This window comes from Rana temporaria, chromosome 2 (assembly GCF_905171775.1).
Source record: "Rana temporaria chromosome 2, aRanTem1.1, whole genome shotgun sequence".
Lineage (NCBI taxonomy): Eukaryota > Metazoa > Chordata > Amphibia > Anura > Ranidae > Rana > Rana temporaria.
The window spans coordinates 271,005,958-271,025,134 of record NC_053490.1 but is presented as its reverse complement, the minus strand read 5'-3'; the positions used below and the strand labels follow the sequence as shown (position 1 = coordinate 271,025,134).

General features: G+C 42.8%; 1 protein-coding gene across 4 annotated transcripts in view; it reads right to left on the bottom strand.

Moving 5' to 3' along the window:
- LOC120926774 (CYFIP-related Rac1 interactor A-like) overlaps positions 1-19,177 on the bottom strand; it is a 144,857-nt gene that overhangs the window by 5,824 nt on the left and 119,856 nt on the right. For all 4 annotated transcript variants that reach the window (XM_040336967.1, XM_040336965.1, XM_040336966.1 and 1 more), the window contains exons 3-9: positions 16,853-16,974; positions 11,491-11,596; positions 11,104-11,240; positions 8,663-8,740; positions 7,888-8,004; positions 6,560-6,639; positions 334-460 (exon numbers count right to left, since the gene is read on the bottom strand). In XM_040336967.1, the coding sequence (XP_040192901.1) occupies positions 334-460; positions 6,560-6,639; positions 7,888-8,004; positions 8,663-8,740; positions 11,104-11,240; positions 11,491-11,596; positions 16,853-16,974 (767 nt within the window). The remainder of the gene's footprint in view (positions 1-333; positions 461-6,559; positions 6,640-7,887; positions 8,005-8,662; positions 8,741-11,103; positions 11,241-11,490; positions 11,597-16,852; positions 16,975-19,177) is intronic.

The window sequence follows — 19,177 nt, the reverse complement described above, 5'->3', positions numbered from 1 at the left end:
GACTGATGAAAGTCAGTTTCATCGGATATCCAACAAAAAAATCCATCAGATATCCGATCGTGTGTACAGGGCTTTACGTTAGCTTGTTCAATTAAGCTTTGACAAAAAAAAAAAAAAAAAAACTGGAAGCTGATTGGATTCTATACAATTCTGCACCAGAGGATCAGTATGACGGACAGACAACTAGCATTTTAGGAAGAGCTCAGCCATAGCTTGACATTTTTATGACCATTGTGCTTTATAAAATCTACCACTCCTCACTTTAGTGTACTGTGACAGTGACACTTTTACTTTACAGATTTTTATATCACAGCTTTGCATTAAAATACTCACATCAATTTTTGAGGTTTTTGCAAATGCTCCAACAGGATGTACATGATCATACAAGATAATTACACCAACCATGACTCGCATACAGAACAGCAAAGTCTCATTGCTGGTGAATCGGCTACGGTAACCACTGGAAAAGGGAAGCAGAAAAAAAAAAGAACATTATATGCAGTACATGTAAGTAAAATGATGGGAAATAAATGGTTCCCAGCACTGGGCGATGGCAGGGGAATGTTTATATACGCATATATAGTTTAGGCTATAGAATGTACTGCAGATGTCCTAATTTCCTTCTTTGTTGGGCACACACCCACAGACATAGCTGAATACATAGGTGGGAACGTGGGGGAACACAATTCCACCACCTCCAACACTGAATGCATGTAATGGAAAGGGATAGTGGAGTATTCTGGGGGGTCTATTGTTGCTGGCTACTGGGGGATCTATTGTCACTGGGGGTCTATCCTTGCTGGCGGGGTATCTATTGTTGCTGTGGGGGGAGGGGGGTCTTATGTTGCTGGTTGGGATTTACTGCTGAGGGAGGGGTCTATTATTGCTGGCTGCTGAAGGGTCTAATGGTGCTGGCTGCTCAAAGATCTATTATTACTAGTAGGGGTCTATTATTGCTGGGGTGGATCTATTGCTGCAGGGGGTTATTTTGTAGTTGGAGGATTATTGTCGGTGGCAGGATCTATTGTGGCTGGCTGCAGGGGATCAGGGATGGTGCTCGGAGGTGGATAGGGAGTGGTGACTTAAAAGGGGGTGGGGGAGTACCTGCACCTATTCTCTGAGAAAAAAGTCCTGGGTAAATCCAAAAAAGACTGTGCAATCAGATTGTAACATATGTGGGTAGCTTAACAGAGCTGTTGCCAGCAGTGTTTTCAGAACTACTCAGCTAAAAAAGGGCTTGCAGCATCCATGCATGTAAAGGCATCGATTAGCTTTTCTTTAGGTAGGTTTAGCATTATACAAGTCTATAGGAATGCAAATCCTGCTTTTATGCAGGTCACATTCACCAGTCCATTAGTGATACTAAACACACACTGTTTAATTTACACTGTACAGTGGAACCTCGGATTACGAGCATAATCCGTTCCAGGAGAATGCTCGTAATCCAAAGTACTCGCATATCAAAGCGAGTTTCCCCATAGAAGTCAATGGAAACGAAAATAATTTGTTCCGCATTGACTTCAATGGCATGCAATACCGCATGTGGCGGTAAATACCCAAAAAGGCCAGAGGACAGCTCGGCTGAACTCGGAAAAGGCTCAGGAATGGAGTATTTCTAAAGGTTTTCCAAGCTTTTCTGAGCGGCTCTGCTCGGCTCTGGCATCCCCACCTCAGGCCAAAAGCAGTACTGTACACTACTGTGGCTTGAATCCTGCTTGTTTTGCGAGACAACACTCGCAAACCGAGTCGGGATTTTTAAACATACGGTGCTTGTATTGCGAAACGCTCGTTAACCGCGTTACTCACAATCCGAGGTTTCACTGTACCTTCTATTTCTATACGTGGATAATGGCACTGTAATTATTTGAATTAAAAAAAAACATCTAAGTACCTATTTCCTAATCGATATACAGCTGTCACATGACCCAAATCTTTCCCAGCCTGTCTGCAGGGAAACATAAGCAGGAGGAGCTTCTAGTCGTCTGCTGCTGGTCACATGTTTAAAATAAAATAAAAACAGCCTTTGGAATACAGAGTAAAAAAAAAAAAAAAAGATTAATATCAATAAACTCTTTGTAATTGGCATACAAATATACACCGTATTTATCGGCATATAACACGCACAAGCGTATAACTCGCACCTTCATTTTAGGAGGGAAGTTTCGGGAAAAAACTTACATTTTAAATAGAGCACTTTGAAGCAAAATAAGTGCCCATCAATGCAGCCTCACCATTGCCCACCTGCAGCCTGATCAATGCCATCTGCAGCCTCACAATTGCGCATCAATGCAGCTTGATCAATGCCCATATGCAGCCTCACCATTGCCATGAATGCAGCCTGACCAATGCCCATCTGCAGCCTCACCTCAGATTATTGCTGCCTCGGAAGGGACAGGGAGGGAGGCTGGATGAGTGCCATCAGATTACATACAGTGAGAATCTCCTGTTTACTCTGGGGCCTCTTTAATACAAAGTCCCGCCTCCTGGACCGGCTTCTATGATAGACAGAACACTGGTCAAATGCCGGCCCAGGAGATGGAACTTCCTATTACAGAGGCTGCTGAGTAAAAAGGAGATTCTTACTGTATGTAATCAGACAGCACTCATCCTACCCCGCTCCCTCCAAGGCAGCCCAAATTGCAGTATCGGCGTGTAACACGTGCACACTATTTGCACCCGATTTTCAGGGTGAAAAAGTATGTGTCATATGCCAATAAATACAGTATTTGAAATCAAATCTTTATTATTTTTTGGCAATAACAGCCTGTCACAGGCTGTGTCACGCCCTTCTAACCTGTGTCTTAGAATTAGGGGGAAATTAAGCCTCCGTCAATCTACATGTAATATCCCGCACCCATTGTGTTTGGCTGGTTAGTGGGCAGGAGGGAGGAAGTGGGCAGTCATTTAGCACTGTATACAGTGCCTTGAAAAAGTATCCATACCCCTTGAAATTTTCCAAATTTTGTCATGTTACAACCAAAAACGTAAATGTATTTTATTGGGATTTTATGTGATAGACCAACACAAAGTGGCACATGATTGTGAAGTGGAAAGAATGTGTGTGAATTTAATCTCTGTATAAATACATCTGTTCTGTAAAACCCTCAGAGGTTTTTTAGAAAACCTTAGTGAACAAACAGCATCATGAAGGAACACACCAGACGGGTCAGGGATAAAGTTGTGGAGAAGTTTAAAGCAGAGTTAGGTTATAAAAAAAAAAATATTTCAAGCTTTGAAAATCTCACGGAGCACTGTTCAATCCATCATCCGAAAATGGAATGAGTATGGCACAACTGAAAACCTACCAAGACATGGCCCTCCACCTAAACTGACAAGCCGGTGCGAGGAGAGCATTAATCAGAGAAGCAGCCCAGAGGCCCAATGGTAATTCTGGAGGAGCTGCAGAGATCCACAGCTCAGGTGGGAGAATCTGTCCACAGGACAACTATTAATCGTGCACTCCATAAATCTGGCCTTTATGAAAGAGTGGCAAGAAGAAAGCCATTGTTGAATGAAAGCCATAAGAAGTCCCGTTTGCAGATTGCGAGAAGCCATGTGGAAGAAGGTTCTCTGGTCCGATGATACCAAAATTATTTGGCCTAAAAGCAAAACGCTATGTGTGGTGGAAAAATAACTGTATATCACAGTTAAGTTGGTCAGAGTTGATGGGAAGATGGATGGAGCCAAATACAGGGCAATCTTAGAAGAAAACCTGTTACAGTCTGCAAAAGACTTGAGACTGCGGCAGAGGTTCCCCTTCCAGCAGGACAATGGCCCTAAACATACAGCCAGAGTTACAATGGAATGGTTTAGATCAGTGTTTTTCAACTCCAGTCCTCAAGGCGCCCCAACAGGTCATGTTTTCAGAAGTTCCCTTAGATGAACTGGCTGTGGTAATTACTAAGGCAGTGAAACTGATCAAATTACCTGTGCAAAATAAAGGAAATCCTGAAAACATGACCTGTTGGGGTGCCTTGAGGACTGGAGTTGAGAAACACTGGTTTAGATCAAAGCATATTCATGTGTTAGAATATCCCAGTCAAAGCACAGACCTAAATCCAATTGAGAATCTGTGGCAAGACTTGAAAATTGGTGTTCACAGACGCTCTCCATCCAATCTGACAGAGCTTGAGCTATTTTGAAAAGAAGAATGGGCAAAAATGTGGCTCTCTAGATGTGCCAAGCTGGTAGAAACATCCCAAAAAAGACTTGCAGCTGTAATTGCAGCGAGAGGTGGTTCAACAAAGTATTGACAAAGGCACGCCACACATTTCACATATTTAAAAAAAACAATTAAAACCATTTATCATTTTTCTTCCGCTTCACAATTATGTGCCACTTTATGTTGGTCTATCAAAAAAAATCCTAATAAAATTTTACGGTTTTGGTTGTAACATGACAAAATGTGGAAAATCATAAGGGGTATGAATACTTTCTCAAGGCACTGTATACGCCCTCACATGTGTGATTCTATAGTCACATGGGAAGGTCAGATGTGATAGAGAGGAAATGCTTAGCATACAAACTCACTAAAAACCGAGCATGTGCAAAGCTGCCAACACTGCTCTGCAAAATCCCTAGCTGAATTAGGGTGACTACATTTCCAAACTACCATTCAGGGACACCCTACCTTCCCAAAAATCAGCTTGTGCTGTAACAAATCACAGCACAGTGATTGGACACAAGAGGGCGGGATTTATTATTTCTCCAATCACAAGCAGGGGGCGGGGATTGTGCTTCTCCAGGCATTCCCGGTCAGGACAAGTACTGTCAGTAAGTATAGTGGTGATGTTGGGGCCTTTGGGGTAATCAGATTGGCCTGGGGTTGGCTGTGTCAGTTTCATTCCGGGACACTGTATTGTCCTGGAATGAAGGTGCCCGGGACAGACCTGCAAAATGCGGGACTGTCCCGGGCAATCCGGGACATGTGGTCACCCTAAGCTGAATTGGGGACATGAAGAGAAGTTGGAGATAAGGGAACAGCAGGATTAACCATTTTATTTGTGCAGAATACGGAAAACTAATCCCTTAGTGACTGTAATACATTTATGGATAGTATTTTATGATGTGGGTTTAGTGATACTTTAATGCTGAATGATATAACAGGCGTCTTAACCACTTGAGATCCGCGCTATAGACGAAATACGTCCGCAGCGCGGCTCTCAAGTGCCAAGTGGCCGTTTAAACACGGCCTTTTATGTGCATTACCCGCGCGCGCCACTGGGTGGCGCGCGGCGGGTAAAAACTGTCCCGGCGCATCGCCGAAGACCCGATGCGTGTACCTGGCGGCCGCGATGTCCGCCGGGTATACGCGATCGTCGGTGACACGGCAGGTGACAGCAGGGACGTGGAGCTCTGTGTGTAAACACAGAGCTCCACGTCCTGTCAGGGAGAGAGGAGACCGATCTGTGTCTCTTGTACATAGAGACACAGCATCGGTCCCCTCCCCCAGTCACCCCCCTCCCCCCACACAGTTAGAACACACCCAGGCTACACAGTTAACCCCTTCCTCACCCCCTAGTGTTAACCCCTTCACTGCCAGTCACATTTATACAGTAATTTGTGCATTTTTATAGCACTGATCGCTGTATAAATGTGAATGGCGCCAAATTTGTGTCAAAAGTGTCCGATACGTCCGCCGCAATATCCCAGTCCCAATAAAAATCGCAGATCGCCGCCATTACTAGTAAAAAAAAAAATAATAAAAAAAATCATAATTCTGTTCCCCATTTTGTAGGCGCTATAACTTTTGCGCAAACCAGTCGCTTATTGCGATTTTTTTTTTTTTTTTTACAAAAATACGTCGAAAAATACGTATCGGCCTTAACTGAGAAAAAAAATAGTTTTTTAAAAAAAAAATTGGGATATTTATTATAGCAACAAGTAAAAAAAAAATATATTTTTTTTAAATTGTTGCTCTTTTTTTGTTTATAGCGCAAAAAATAAAAACCGCAGAGGTGATCAAATACCACCAAAAGAAAGCTCTATTTGTGGGGAAAAAAGGACGCCAATTTTGTTTGGGAGCCACGTCGCACGACCGCGCAATTGTCAGTTAAAGCGACGCAGTGCCGGACGCTGAGATTTCGCCTGGGAACGAAGGGGGTTTATGTGCCCAGTAAGCAAGTGGTTAAATTGATGTCAAACTTTTGCCATCAACACAAGCCCAAAGCCTGTTGACACAGACCCTTAAGATGTAAGAAAAAATATATACACTGTGGGTAGTTGTGGCTTTCAGGAGCAGCTAATTATAATGTATATTTTATTTTCTTGCATTTTTATATCGTGTGATCTGTGTACCCTAGAGAACGTGTTAGTAGTTCACATAAAATATTAATAGTGTGTGACCTAATCATCACTGACAATATGTTACCACATCACATGGAGGACTAATAGAGGAAAACAATATGACAAACTAGAAATGCAGCATTGTCAAACAAGCATAGCATAGCTCATGCAACAGTCTGATGTTATCGGATTTGAAGTACATAAGTGAAATTAGATATCAACACGGCAGAGGAAGTAGGCGTGAGTCGGCTTCAAGTGGCTTTAGGATACTTACGGGTTCTCAAGCATAACCCTGCATACACATGCCATAGTACTTAAACAGTCTGTTGTGTCCTCAATTGGCAAAGACTTGTTCTGCAGAGGAACAGAAAAATCATATTACTATAAATATATTCAGATCAACACACACATTCCAGTACATTATTTGTACTAGAGACATGCAATGAATTAGTCTGCGGTAAGTCCCACTTTGTGTACTACTCTAAAGCCCTGTACACACGATCGGTCCATCCGATGAAAACAGTCTGATGGACCGTTTTCATCGGTTAACCGATGAAGCTGACTGATGGTCAGTAGTGCCTACACACCATCGGTTAAAAAACCGATCACCGTGTCAGAACACGGTGACGTAAAACACAACGACGTGCTGAAAAAAATGAAGTTCAATGCTTCCAAGCATGTGTCGACTTGATTCTGAGCATGTGCGGGTTTTTAACCGATGCTTTTGCATACTAACGATCGGTTTTGACCTATCGGTTAGGCGTCCATCGGTTAAATTTTAAAGCAAGTTCTCATTTTTTTTGACTGAAGGTTAACTGACCGATGGGGCCCACACACGATCGGTTTGGACCGATGAAAACGGTCCTTCAGTCCGTTTTTATCGGTTTTGACCGATCGTGTGTACGCGGCCTAAGGCTCCATGCACACTGGAATAAAAAACGTTGCTTCTACAGGAGTTTTGTGTTCTGCCTGTAGAAGCAACTCAATGTTATCCTTTGTGTCCATACACATTAGGACGTTTACAGGCAGATTTTTGAGAACAAAGTTTAGAGGCAGGAAAAAAAAACCCTTCTCATTCGCATTTCCGATTGGAGCTCACTGGCAGAAAAAACGTAAAACTCTCCTAAACTCGTCTAAACTTTGTACAAAAAATGCTCTATATGGACGTTTTTTACTCCAAAAAGAACAGACGTTTTTTTAAGCCCAGTGTGCATGGAACCTAAGGCTCCATGCACACTGGCTTAAAAAACGTGGCTTCTACAGGAGTTTTGTGTTCTACCTGAAGAAGCAACTCAATGTTTTTCTATGTGTCCATGTACATTTGGACGATTAGAGGCAGATTTTGAGTTTAACTTTTAGAGGCAGAAAAGAAAAACCCTTCTGGTTCACATTTCTGATTGGAGCTTGGAGGCAGAAAAAAATGCAAAACTCTCCTAAACTCATCTAAACTTTGTACAAACAATTGCTTTATATGAGCGTTTTTTACTCCCAAGAGAACAGCCGTTTTTTTTAAGCCCAGTGTGCATTGAGCCGAAGAGTATATACAGGATAATTCAATCCTTTTGCACTGGCATTGTTTCTTTTTCTATCTCTTATTCTCACCTCCGAAACAAACTTAGTAGTTGCATTGCTCAGCGTTTTCAGCATTGGTGTAGCATCAGCATAGAACAAAGACATGCGATTGGCCATCTCATTGTTTACATCACATTCTGCATCCACCTAAAGAATAGAGAAAGAATAATTACAGGTAATTATATAGCATCGTCAATTTAGGCAGCACTTACAATCTAAGGTCCCTTAGGCTGCATTTACACCTGAGCATTTGTCGCCTGAAGCGCGACGCCCCAAAACGCTAGAGGGGAAAAAATACATTATTCTCTATGGAGATGGTTCACATCTCCACTACAAAGCGCCTGACGCCGAACGCCTGAAGCTCAAACAAGTTCTGGACCCTTTTTTGTCACTCGAATTTGGGTGTTTGGGCATTTTACATTGGTGACCCTAGACCTGTAAAAAATCGCGTTAAAAACGCAGCGTTTTGTCGCGGTAAAAATCGCCGCGTTTTGTCGCGGTAAAAAACGCTGCAAAACGCTACGCTCAGGTGTGAATGCAGCCTAGCTCACACTCATACCAGGACCAATTTAGACAGGAGCCAATTAACCTACCAACATGTCTTTGGACTGTAGAAGGAAACTCACGCAGACCATGCAGACTCCAAGTGTCGTAGTTGGGATGCGAGCCAATGACCTTAGCGCTGTTAGTGAGAAGGCAGAAGTGCTAACCACTTAGCCACGGGGCTTCCCAATATATATGCTTTATACAAGGACGTTAACTTGGCTGAAGAAATTCTTCAGCAGCATCATGTCATAGACCTTACCTGGAAGTTATTTAGTCGATTGCGACTCACAGTCCGCCTGTAATAACTAAAGTCATTTTGTATTGCTGGATTTGTCATCTGAAGAAAACAGATGTAGAAAAAAATTATTGTCATCTGGTAAACAAAAGTCTTTTGTGATTTATCTTTCTATTATACAGTATTTAAAATGGTCTCTGCCCATTTCAGCTGTTTTCTTAGGTGGATACCATAACTGTCCTTATCAATTTATTAACTATTCTTAAAATATCTACCTTTACTATTTAAGCTATGTATGTAGCTTATGTTACTGAAAGCATTTTTGTTATAGCTGTATGACTGCAGAAATAACTTGATCATGTCAGAAATTTAGAGCTGTTCTGTGTCATGTGCACCCTTCCTCTGTTATCTTCCTAAATTATAAAGATTAGCAAAAGAAAACTGGACACTGCTTACACTGCTCAGTTCACAAAAATGCTGACAGCAAGAAATGAGGTGCATTTCTGGCACATCACTAGGTATTTTTCTGTACTTGCAGGGTCTTTAAAGTGACAAAACATTGAGACATGTATGTATTGCTGTCATGTACTGCATTTCTTTTTTTTGCATTAATGTTAACTTTAACAAGATTCCATAAGTTAGCATGTGGGCAAAATTACTTTTGATGACAGAGCAATTGCAACAGCATGGAACATAGGTGTGCGCAGCCAATTGCATTAGGGTGTGCACCCTAGAGCTCTAACATATATGCACTTGACATATTTACCAGCCTCTTCCCTGCTCTCCATCCTGAAACAATGGGGGAAAAGGGGAGCAAGGGAGCACAGGGGGACCTGGGCAACAGAAGGAGGAGGAACAGGGAAAAGAGGGGTGGCATATATTAGTACTGATCCGCTATATTTTCCTCCTGTGGCAGCTAAATGTTGACAATAGGAAGAGGAGTAGAAGCCTATTTTCAGCTGCTGCAGGAGGAAAAGACAGATCGGTATTACTATATTTCACCTGCACAACCTCTCCTGTCCAGGTTCTGAGGGTTGGCAAGTTAGGATTGCAGTTTACCTGTCACCTGCCCACCATTGACAGGTTGCCAACCCCAGGATTAGGGTGTGCCCAGGAACACCCCTTGCGCACGCCTATGGCATGGAATAACTTCCTTATATTATGTGAAAATAGAGAAAAATATGGGATGCTTCAAACCAGTATGCTCCAGGAGGCTTCCTGTGCATCCCAGTCATGGATAGTCAATATGATAAAAGAGGATGGGATCAAGAACATTACTTTTATTTCCTAACATTACACTTTTACCTGCATAAATAGCAACTGTTAGCTAAACGGTGCCGGATCCATGGTACGAACAAAAGCCACTTCGTATTAATTTAAAATTTTTTGGCATGGTTAGGATTGGAAGGAGTGTTCATACACAGAGCTGTATATTTGACTTTGCTTTACTCTTAGACCCCATACACACTATTCGATTTTCTGCAGATTTTTGTCTTCAGATTTATCAAAACCATATAATATGAGGTCAAGCCTTAAAGCGGTTCTCCACCCTAAAGTGGAGTCCCGCTGATCGGAACCCTCCCCCCCTCCGGTGTCACATTTGACACCTTTCAGGGGGGAGGGGGGTGCAGATACCTGTCTAAAGACAGGTATCTGCACCCACTTCCGGCCCGGCATTCTCGGGCAAAAGACGGGCATTCCGTCACATCCCGTCGCCCCCCCCGTTGTGTGCTGGGAACACTCGGCTCCCAGCACACAGCGGGAGCCAATCGGCGGGCGCGGCGCGACTCGCGCATGCGCCGTAGGGAACCGGGCAGTGAAGCCGCAGCGCTTCACTTCCTGGTTCCCTCATCGTGGATGGCGGGGGGAGCAGCAGAGAGACGAGCGATCGTTCGTCCTCTGCTGCGATCGGCGCTGGACTCCAGGACAGGTAAGTGTCCTAATATTAAAAGTCAGCAGCTGCAGTATTTGTAGCTGCTGGCTTTTAATATTGTTTTCCCATGGCACATCCGCTTTAAGAGTTTTAATTTGTATGCAATCAGCCAGGCCCTTGTACTACATGGTTTTGGTAAATCTGAAGACACAAATCTGCAGAAAATCTGATCGTGTGTACAAGGCTTCGGAAGTTGTATACCCATTATATAAATACATTTTTTTTTATTATTATTAATAATATTATTATGTCCTGTATTAATATAACACTAGCATACTATGCAGTTCCTTAGACATTATAAACAACCATTTCTGCAATTGATCCCCTGAAAGGAGTTTATATTCTAATGCCCTTTTAATATTCATGCTTTTACTAGATTTCAATCCAACTAACCTACTAATTTAGCTATCATTTAGTGACTGAAAGAATAACGGAATGTTTCTAAAATGGTGTGGAATGCCTTAAAAAAAAAAAAAAAACACATTTCTGAATACATTGCATACAGGGGGGATGCCTTCCATTGGTCGCATACCTTGAGCTCATCAAAGCTAAGGGTAAAATGCAGGATCTCAGCAAACTGTTTGGCCAGGGCCTGCTCTCTCTCCAGGTGTTGTGTTGGAGCATACGGAGGTGATGTAAGTGCTTCCAGCAGGCTGTGCAGTGCATTTTCTATGGACAACAAATATTGCCAGTAGAGAGTTAGTAAACCGCAGACATCAGGCTGATATATTCTTATGGGATTTTATAAGAGATTAGTCAATATTAGAGTCATATCATTTAGTACAAAGTACATGACACACTAATCCTTTGCATTGTAGCACAATGACTTCGGATGCCAAGCATAGTAGTTACACTACAAAAAAATTAAAATAAACATGAAATTGTGAAGAGTGTAAAGAACATCATATGTGAAAATTACCAAGTCGTAGAGAGAATTCATAGAAGCGTTTAAGTTTGGCTACTAGAGGACACACAGAGCGCCATGCCTCTTCCTGTAGATGTAAATCCAATGGGTTCTGTATTGCCTGGAAAAACAATGGGGAATACTACATTTGTACTTATGTGTCTGTATGTATGAAACAAGAATACCATGTCTAAAAAAATAAGCCATTTGTCAATTTCAGCCACAATAGAGTTTCTAAACCTGAGTTTCTGGAGCTTCTAAAATTGAGCTTCTCATAAATCTGACCCACCTACTGTATTCCCCTAAATTTAACTACATTAACTACTCTGTCCCAGCTGCTTATTTACTTCATTTTCAGAGCTGACAAGAATGGAACTGAATACCAAGAATTTCAGTATTAATACACACTATGGGCCGGATTTGCCGCGTAAATTCAAAGCTGCGCCGGCGTATCTTCTTTCTGTATTCAGAAAGCAAGATACACCGAAATTAGGCTAAGATCCGACTGGCGTAAGTCTCTTACACCGTCGTATCTTAGGGTGCATATTTACGCTGACCGCTAGGTGGCGCTTCTGTCGTTTTCGGCATAGAATATGCAAATGACCTAGATACGCCGATTCACAAACGTACGTGCGCCCGGCGATTTTTTTTTACGTCGTTTGCCTAAGGCTTTTCCGGCGTAACGTTGCTCCTGCTTCTATGAGGCGTATGCAATGTTAAGTATGGACGTCGTTCCCGCGTCGAATTTTGAATTTTTTACGTTGTTTGCGTAAGTCGTTCACGAATAGGGCTGGACGTAATTTACGTTCACGTCTAAAGCACTGACGATTTACGGCGGAATTTCGAGCATGTGCACTGGGATCCTTTTACGAACGGCGCATGCACCGTTCGTAAAAAACGTCAAATACGTGGGGTCACACTAAATTTGAATAAAACACGCCCACATCATCCAAATTTGAATTAGGCGGGCCTACGCCGGAGCACATACGTTACGCCGCCATGACTTAGGGCGCAAGTTCTTTCTGAATACGGAAATTGCTCCCTAATTTACGGCAGCGTAACGTATCGGAGATACGTTACGCCCGCACATTATTACGCAAATCTATCTGAATCCGGCCCTATATTACTAAAAGCATTGAAACAACTGCCTTTACATGTACATGAACTTTAATGGCATCCCAGTCTGAAGCCTCGTAAACAGGCTCGTTTTTCACGGCAAGAAAACTGCTGGCAGAGCTTTTTGCAGAGAAAACCGTTCATGTGTATGGTTTCTCGTCGAGAAAACTGTTGTGAATCTTGACATGAAAAAAAAGATAACCTGCTCTCTATTTTCTCGTCCGGAGTCTCAATTGTCTCATCGTGATTCTCGTCGGGCTGGTTTACGACAAGAAAAAAGTTTGTGTGTATGCTTTTCTGAGTCTTAAAAACCTGTGCATGGTCAGAATCAAGTATGAGACGGGAGCGCACCTTCTGGTAAAACGAGCATTCGTAATGGAGATAGCACATTCGTCACGCTGTAACAGACTGAAAAACTGTTGGTTGGCTTGGGCATTATATGTACCCTTTAACTCCACCAAATCATGTTCAGTATGTTCCCATCCCATCCATGTTCCCATCCTCTGGAACTCCCTGCCCCGGTATGTCCGATCAGCCCCTACCCTGTACACCTTTTAGGAGATCCCTGAAAACTCATTTATTCAGGGAAGCCTATCCCACAACCACCTAACAACTGTCTCCGAGCCACCCCCATCAAATCATTCTCTGCAGCTATTACCTTTTGTAACACCCCCCCCCCCTCCAACTTTAGAATGTAAGCTCTACGAGCAGGGCCCTCCTGTACCTTCTGTATTGAACTGTACTCTAATTGTGCTGTCTCCCCTCTACATTGTAAAGCGCTGTGTAAACTGTTGGCGCTATATAAATTGCAAATAATAATAAGAGAGAAACTACCAAACAGCATAAAGCCATCAACTCTTGCTGGGGTTATACACACCGTAGACCTGCTGCAATCCTAAGATAATATTCAATTTTGAGTGGCCTTTGGGCATATAATAGAGACTCTGTCACTCTGTTGAAAGGTATTACGTGCAGGCACGACGAGTACAGCTTACATTGTATTTTACTTTGCCTGAATGCTAGGCTATTCTGACCAGGCAAGGCTGCAATGCTGCCAAAGTATTCCCAACCACCCACACACATGCCCATTGGCCAGTGAGGTAGTTTATCATAGTAATGAGCCAATAGAAATGTTAGGGGCATGGCTTAGTAGCCAGATCCAACACTACCTAGAAGTGTCTGAGCTTTAACCAATCAGAATGGCCCCGCATTCTGTCAAAGGAGAGATTACTGAAAGATGCTGCAATTATATGGTACTTCAGCTTTAAATATTCTTAAAGTAGCCGAGTCTCTTTGGAGAAACATATCACTATTTTGCATGGAGTATTATTTGAGTAGTGTTAACACTGGTCCCTTCACAGAAATACAAAACGTAAGGGGCCAGGTAACAAAATCTGAGATATCTAGTATGAGATCTCCTCATTGGGTACCTGAGAGATTCAACAAGCCACCAAGTAATCAAAATGAACCTTCCAGAAGCCAAGGAAAAATTAGTAAACAGCTAAGGCCTTGTACACACGACTGAGTTTCTCGGCAAAAAACAGCAAGAAACTTGCTGGGAGATATTTTTTTGCCGAAGAAACCGGTCGTGTGTACATTTTCGTCGAGGAAACTGTCGAGAAACTCGACGAGCCAAAAAGAGAGCAAGTTCTCTATTTCCTCGACGGGAATGGAGAAACTTGCCTTGTGGAGTTCCTCGACAGCCTAACAAGGAACTCGACGAGGAAAACAATGTGTTTCAACCGTCGAGTTCCTCGGTCGTGTGCACGAGGCTTTAGACTTATTCTTTAACCGTTTAGCAAAAATGTACTGATAAGATTTCAATAAATGTATATGTTTAAAATAGTGTACAGAGGTGGACCACAAACACGCACAGAGAAGGAACAGAAGTTAACTTTATAGGTCATCAGCTTTAATTTCTCACACTGTGCACCAGTACATTGTTGATGTGGCAAAGATGGAGGTTATGAAAACACACACACAAGCCACAGTCAAATGCCAATGGGTGGATCTGGCATTTAGCACAGGTACAAAAATATATTTTAAGCAGCAAAGCACAATGTAAGAACTATTAAATAAACACTGGAGAGATTTACGAAAGTCTGAGCAAAGAAAATGAGGAGAAGTATAGCTGTAGCTTAAAGCCCCACTCAAGGATAAAACGAATTTGTTGACCAAATTTCCTTTACACACACCTCAAACCCACTGTACTAAGCATTTTTCCTCCTTACCTTGTAATAGCAGATGAACTCACCTAAGTCCTCCCTCTAGGTCCTTCGTCACTGCCAAATCCAGGTAGGGGGGGGACTGCTGATCCAGTGAGCTGATGCTCCCTCCAACTTGTCCCCTACTCTCCTTGTTATTACTGTAAGCGCTCCTTTCATATCTCCATTACCTTCCAACAAAATGCTTCTTCCTATGATCCCCCACCGTCTCTTATTTTCCCTTATGCCCAACCTACAGACTAAAAAATATACTGTACACTGATTTTGGTTAATTTCACCAAAGAAATGTAACACATTTTAGGCAACATTTTTGAAGAGCAATTATTTTTTTGCAAAAATGTATAACAGAAACAAAGAAAAATGTATGTTTTTTTAAAATGTTTAGTCTTTTTTTTTGTTTAGCAAAAAAAAAACTGTGGTGATTAACCACTTCAGCCCTGGAAGATTTGGCTGCTCAATGACCAGGCCATTTTTTGCGATATGGCACTGTGCCGCTTTAACTGACAATTGCGCAGAGGTGTGATGTAGTACCCAAACAAAATTGACGTCCCTTTTTTCCCTACAAATAGAGATTTCTTTTGGTGGTATTTGATCACCTCTTCGGTTTTTATTTTTTGCGCTATAAACTAAAAAAGAGCGAAAATTTAGAAAAAAACACAATATTTTGTACTTTTTGCTGTAATAAATAGCTCCAATGTTTTTTAAAAAAAGCTAATTTTTTCCTCAGTTTAGGCTGATATGTATTCTTCTACATATTTTTGGTAATAATAATCGCAATAAGCGTATATTGAATAGTTTGCACAAAAGTTATATCGTCTATCTACAAAATAGGGGAAAGATTTATGGCATTTTTTATATTATAATTTTTTTACTAGTAATCACGGCGATCTGCAATTTTTATCGGGACTGCGACATTATGGTGGACATATCGGACACTTTTGACACATTTTTGGTACCATTGGCATTTATACAGCGATTATTGCTATAAAAATGCACTGATTACTGTGTAAATGTCACTGACAGGGAAGGGGTTAACACTAGGGGGAGATCAAGAAGTTAACTGTGTTCCCTAATGTGTGTTCTTACTGTTGGGGGAGGGGACTCACTATAGGAGATGACAGCTTGTGGTTCCCAGCTTGTAGGAACTCACAATCTGCATCTCCTCTCAGAACAGAACAGGGATGTGTGTGTTTACACACACACACGTCCCTGTTCTGCCTCTCCTGCCCACGATCGCTCGCGGCAGGCGGTCATCGAGACCACCGGTCACGAGCATCAGCACTCAGGCCCGGATTTACTCCCTTTGCCGCCCCAAGGCCGGGTCCTTCAATGCCGCCCCCGCCTGCGCAGTACAGGGGGGACATTATCCGGGGACTTTTTCGGAAACACACGAAGAGGGGGGGGGGGGGGGTTTGCTGCCGAATATGACATTAGAGGCGGGGAGGTGCTGCTGCCGAAAATTGAGAAGCAGGGGGGTGACATTGAGCATTGGTGGGTCTGACAAAATGACATTGAGAACCGGGGGGGGGGTATTTTGCTGCTGCCGAAAATTACATTGAGAGCCATCTCACCTCCTCTTCCCTCTGTTTTCTCTCCTCTCACCATCCGTGACATGACAGGGGGGAACTCCGGAAATTAAAGTGAAAGTGTCCTCTCCTCTCAGCCGCAGTGCCGCCCCTGCACCCACTGCCGCCCCGAGGCCTGGCCTTGTTGGCCTTGTCTGGAATCCGGCCCTGTCAGCACACCTGCTGTGCAGTGGGCGCTCCCGCTATCCCGCTTGAAGGCCCCAATGTACAGCTACGAGCCGACCAGCCGCTGTATAATGACGGTGGCTGGTCGGCAATTGGTTAAATACCACCAAAAGAAAGCTCTATTTGTGTAAAAAATAATAATTTGGGTATAGTGTAGCATGACCACGCAATTGTCATTGAAAATGCGACAGCGCTGAAATCTGAAAATTGGCCTGGGCAGGAAGGGGATAATAGAATGTGGTATTGAAGTGGTAATAAATGTCAGCTGTGCAGGACATAGCTCACCTGTCTTATTTCCTGCCCAGCACCCCGGTATGATTGCAGTTCAGCCAGGATACTCTGGGCTTCTTCTAGGACAGAGTTGACTTGATTCCACACTACTGTTTCTGCCTCCGTGGGCTGTGCATCTAGAATTCCCAAACATAATAAGAGAGTGATGTGCCTTTGACAACAGAGCTAGAAAGCATAGCACAACCCATTCAGCACAATATGTTGATTTTTTACTAAGAGGAACACTGAATGCAGTAAGCGTTTGCCATAACAGCTGTGCGCACACCACAAAACAGCAGACATACAATAAGAATACTAAGACATATTCAGTCTGGGTCCACAGTACTAAACAAAATCTATATATATATAAAAAAAAAAAATCGCCATGAGGGAGATTTTGTCTACAAAGTCATCTCTTTTTCTCCCAGGGTTTTTGCCTCTTAGGCAGATGGTATTGCCTCTAGCACTCAAGCAGTGTCAGGACCTCTAGTCAAGGCTCCGTAATGAAGGAAACAGTGCATCAAGCAACGATAATGAGAAGAGAGTGTATATAGATTCATCAGATATACAGTACCTTGAAAAGGTATTCATACCCCGTTTGTCATGTTACAACCAAAAATGTAAATGTATTTTATTAGGATTTTACTGTATGTGATAGACCAACACAAAGTGGCACATAATTGTGAAGTGGAAGGAAAATGATAAATGGTTTTCCAAATATACAGTATTTTACAAAAGTGAGTACACCCCTCACATTTTTGTAAATATTTTATTATATCTTTTAATGTGACAACACTGAAGAAATTACAATATAAAGTAGTGAATGTACAGCTTGTATAACAGTGTAAATTTGCTATCCCCTCCAAATAACTCAACACACAGCCATTCAATTCTAAACCGCTGGCAACAAAAGTGAGTACACCCCTAAGTGAAAATATCAAAATTGGGCCCAATTAGCCATTTTCCTCACTGGTGTCATGTGACTTGTTAGTGTTACAAGGTCTCTCATACTGGTCACTGGAAGTTCAACACGGCACCTCATGGCAAAGAACTCTCTGAGGATCTGAAAAAAGAATTGTTGCTCTACATAAAGATGGCCTAGGCTATAAGAAGATTGCCAAGACTCTGAAACTGAGCTGCAGCACTGATACCAAGACCATACAGCAGTTTAACAGGACAGGTTCCGCTCAAAACAGGCCTCGCCATGGTAGACCAATGGGGTTGAGCTCAACGTCATATCTAGAGGTTGTCTTTGGGAAATAGATGTATGAGTGCTGCCAGCATTGCTGTAGAGGCTGAAGGGGTTGGGGCTCCACCTGTCAGTGATCAGACCATACCCCGCACACTGCATCAAATTGGTCTGCATGGCTGTCATCCCAGAAGGAAGCCTCTTCTAAAGATGAAGCACAAAAAAGCCCGCAATGGATTACTGGATTCATGTCCTGTGATCTGATGAGACCAAGATAAACTTATTTGGTTCAGATGGTGTCGAGCTTGTGTGGCGGCAACCAGGTGAGGAGTACAAAGACAAGCGTGTCTTGTCTACAGTCAAGCATGGTGGTGGTGCTAGCACTGGGGAGCTACTGTTCATTGACATACTGAAGCAGAGAACGATTCCCTCCCTTCGGAGACTGGGCCGCAGGGCAGTATTCCTCCAAGACGACCACTGCCTTGCTAAAGAAGCTGAGGGTAAAGGTGATGGACTGGCCAAGCATGTCTCCAGACCTAAACCCTTTTCAGCATCTGTGGGGCATCCTCAAACGGAAGGTGGAGGAGCGCAAGGTCTCTAACATCCACTAGCTCCGCAATGTCGTCATGGAGGAGTGGAAGAGGACTCCAGTGGCAACCTGTGAAGCTCTGGTGAACTCCATGTATTGGGTGGGCTCCTGCGCTGTATGGGATAAAAGTGAAGGGGAGTGGGCCAGAGAAAGGGACAGTGGGGTAAGTGGGCGTAAATACTGCAGCAAACACCAAGAGTGTTGTCCTCTCAAGACAAAAGAATTGATACTATGTGAATGTGGAAGTGTCTGCGCTGTACAAAAACTGAACTATAAGGGGGATATAAAAATAAAAAAGGAGGGGAGTGAAGTGACAGTGGGCCGTGAAATAATAAATATATTGACACAGTGGGGGTAACCCACAATAAAACGTGAAATAAGTGTGGTCTAGCCTAAACAGTGTATCTAAAACACGTATAGGGAATCTTCAAATTATCAATGATACGTGAACAGTTCAAACAAAAAACTTCCCAAGCAATTAATAGAAATAAACAAATATCCGATTTGGTAAAACTTGAAAAAAAGGAAGAAGTCTTGTGGACAGTTATCTAGTACAGTCCAA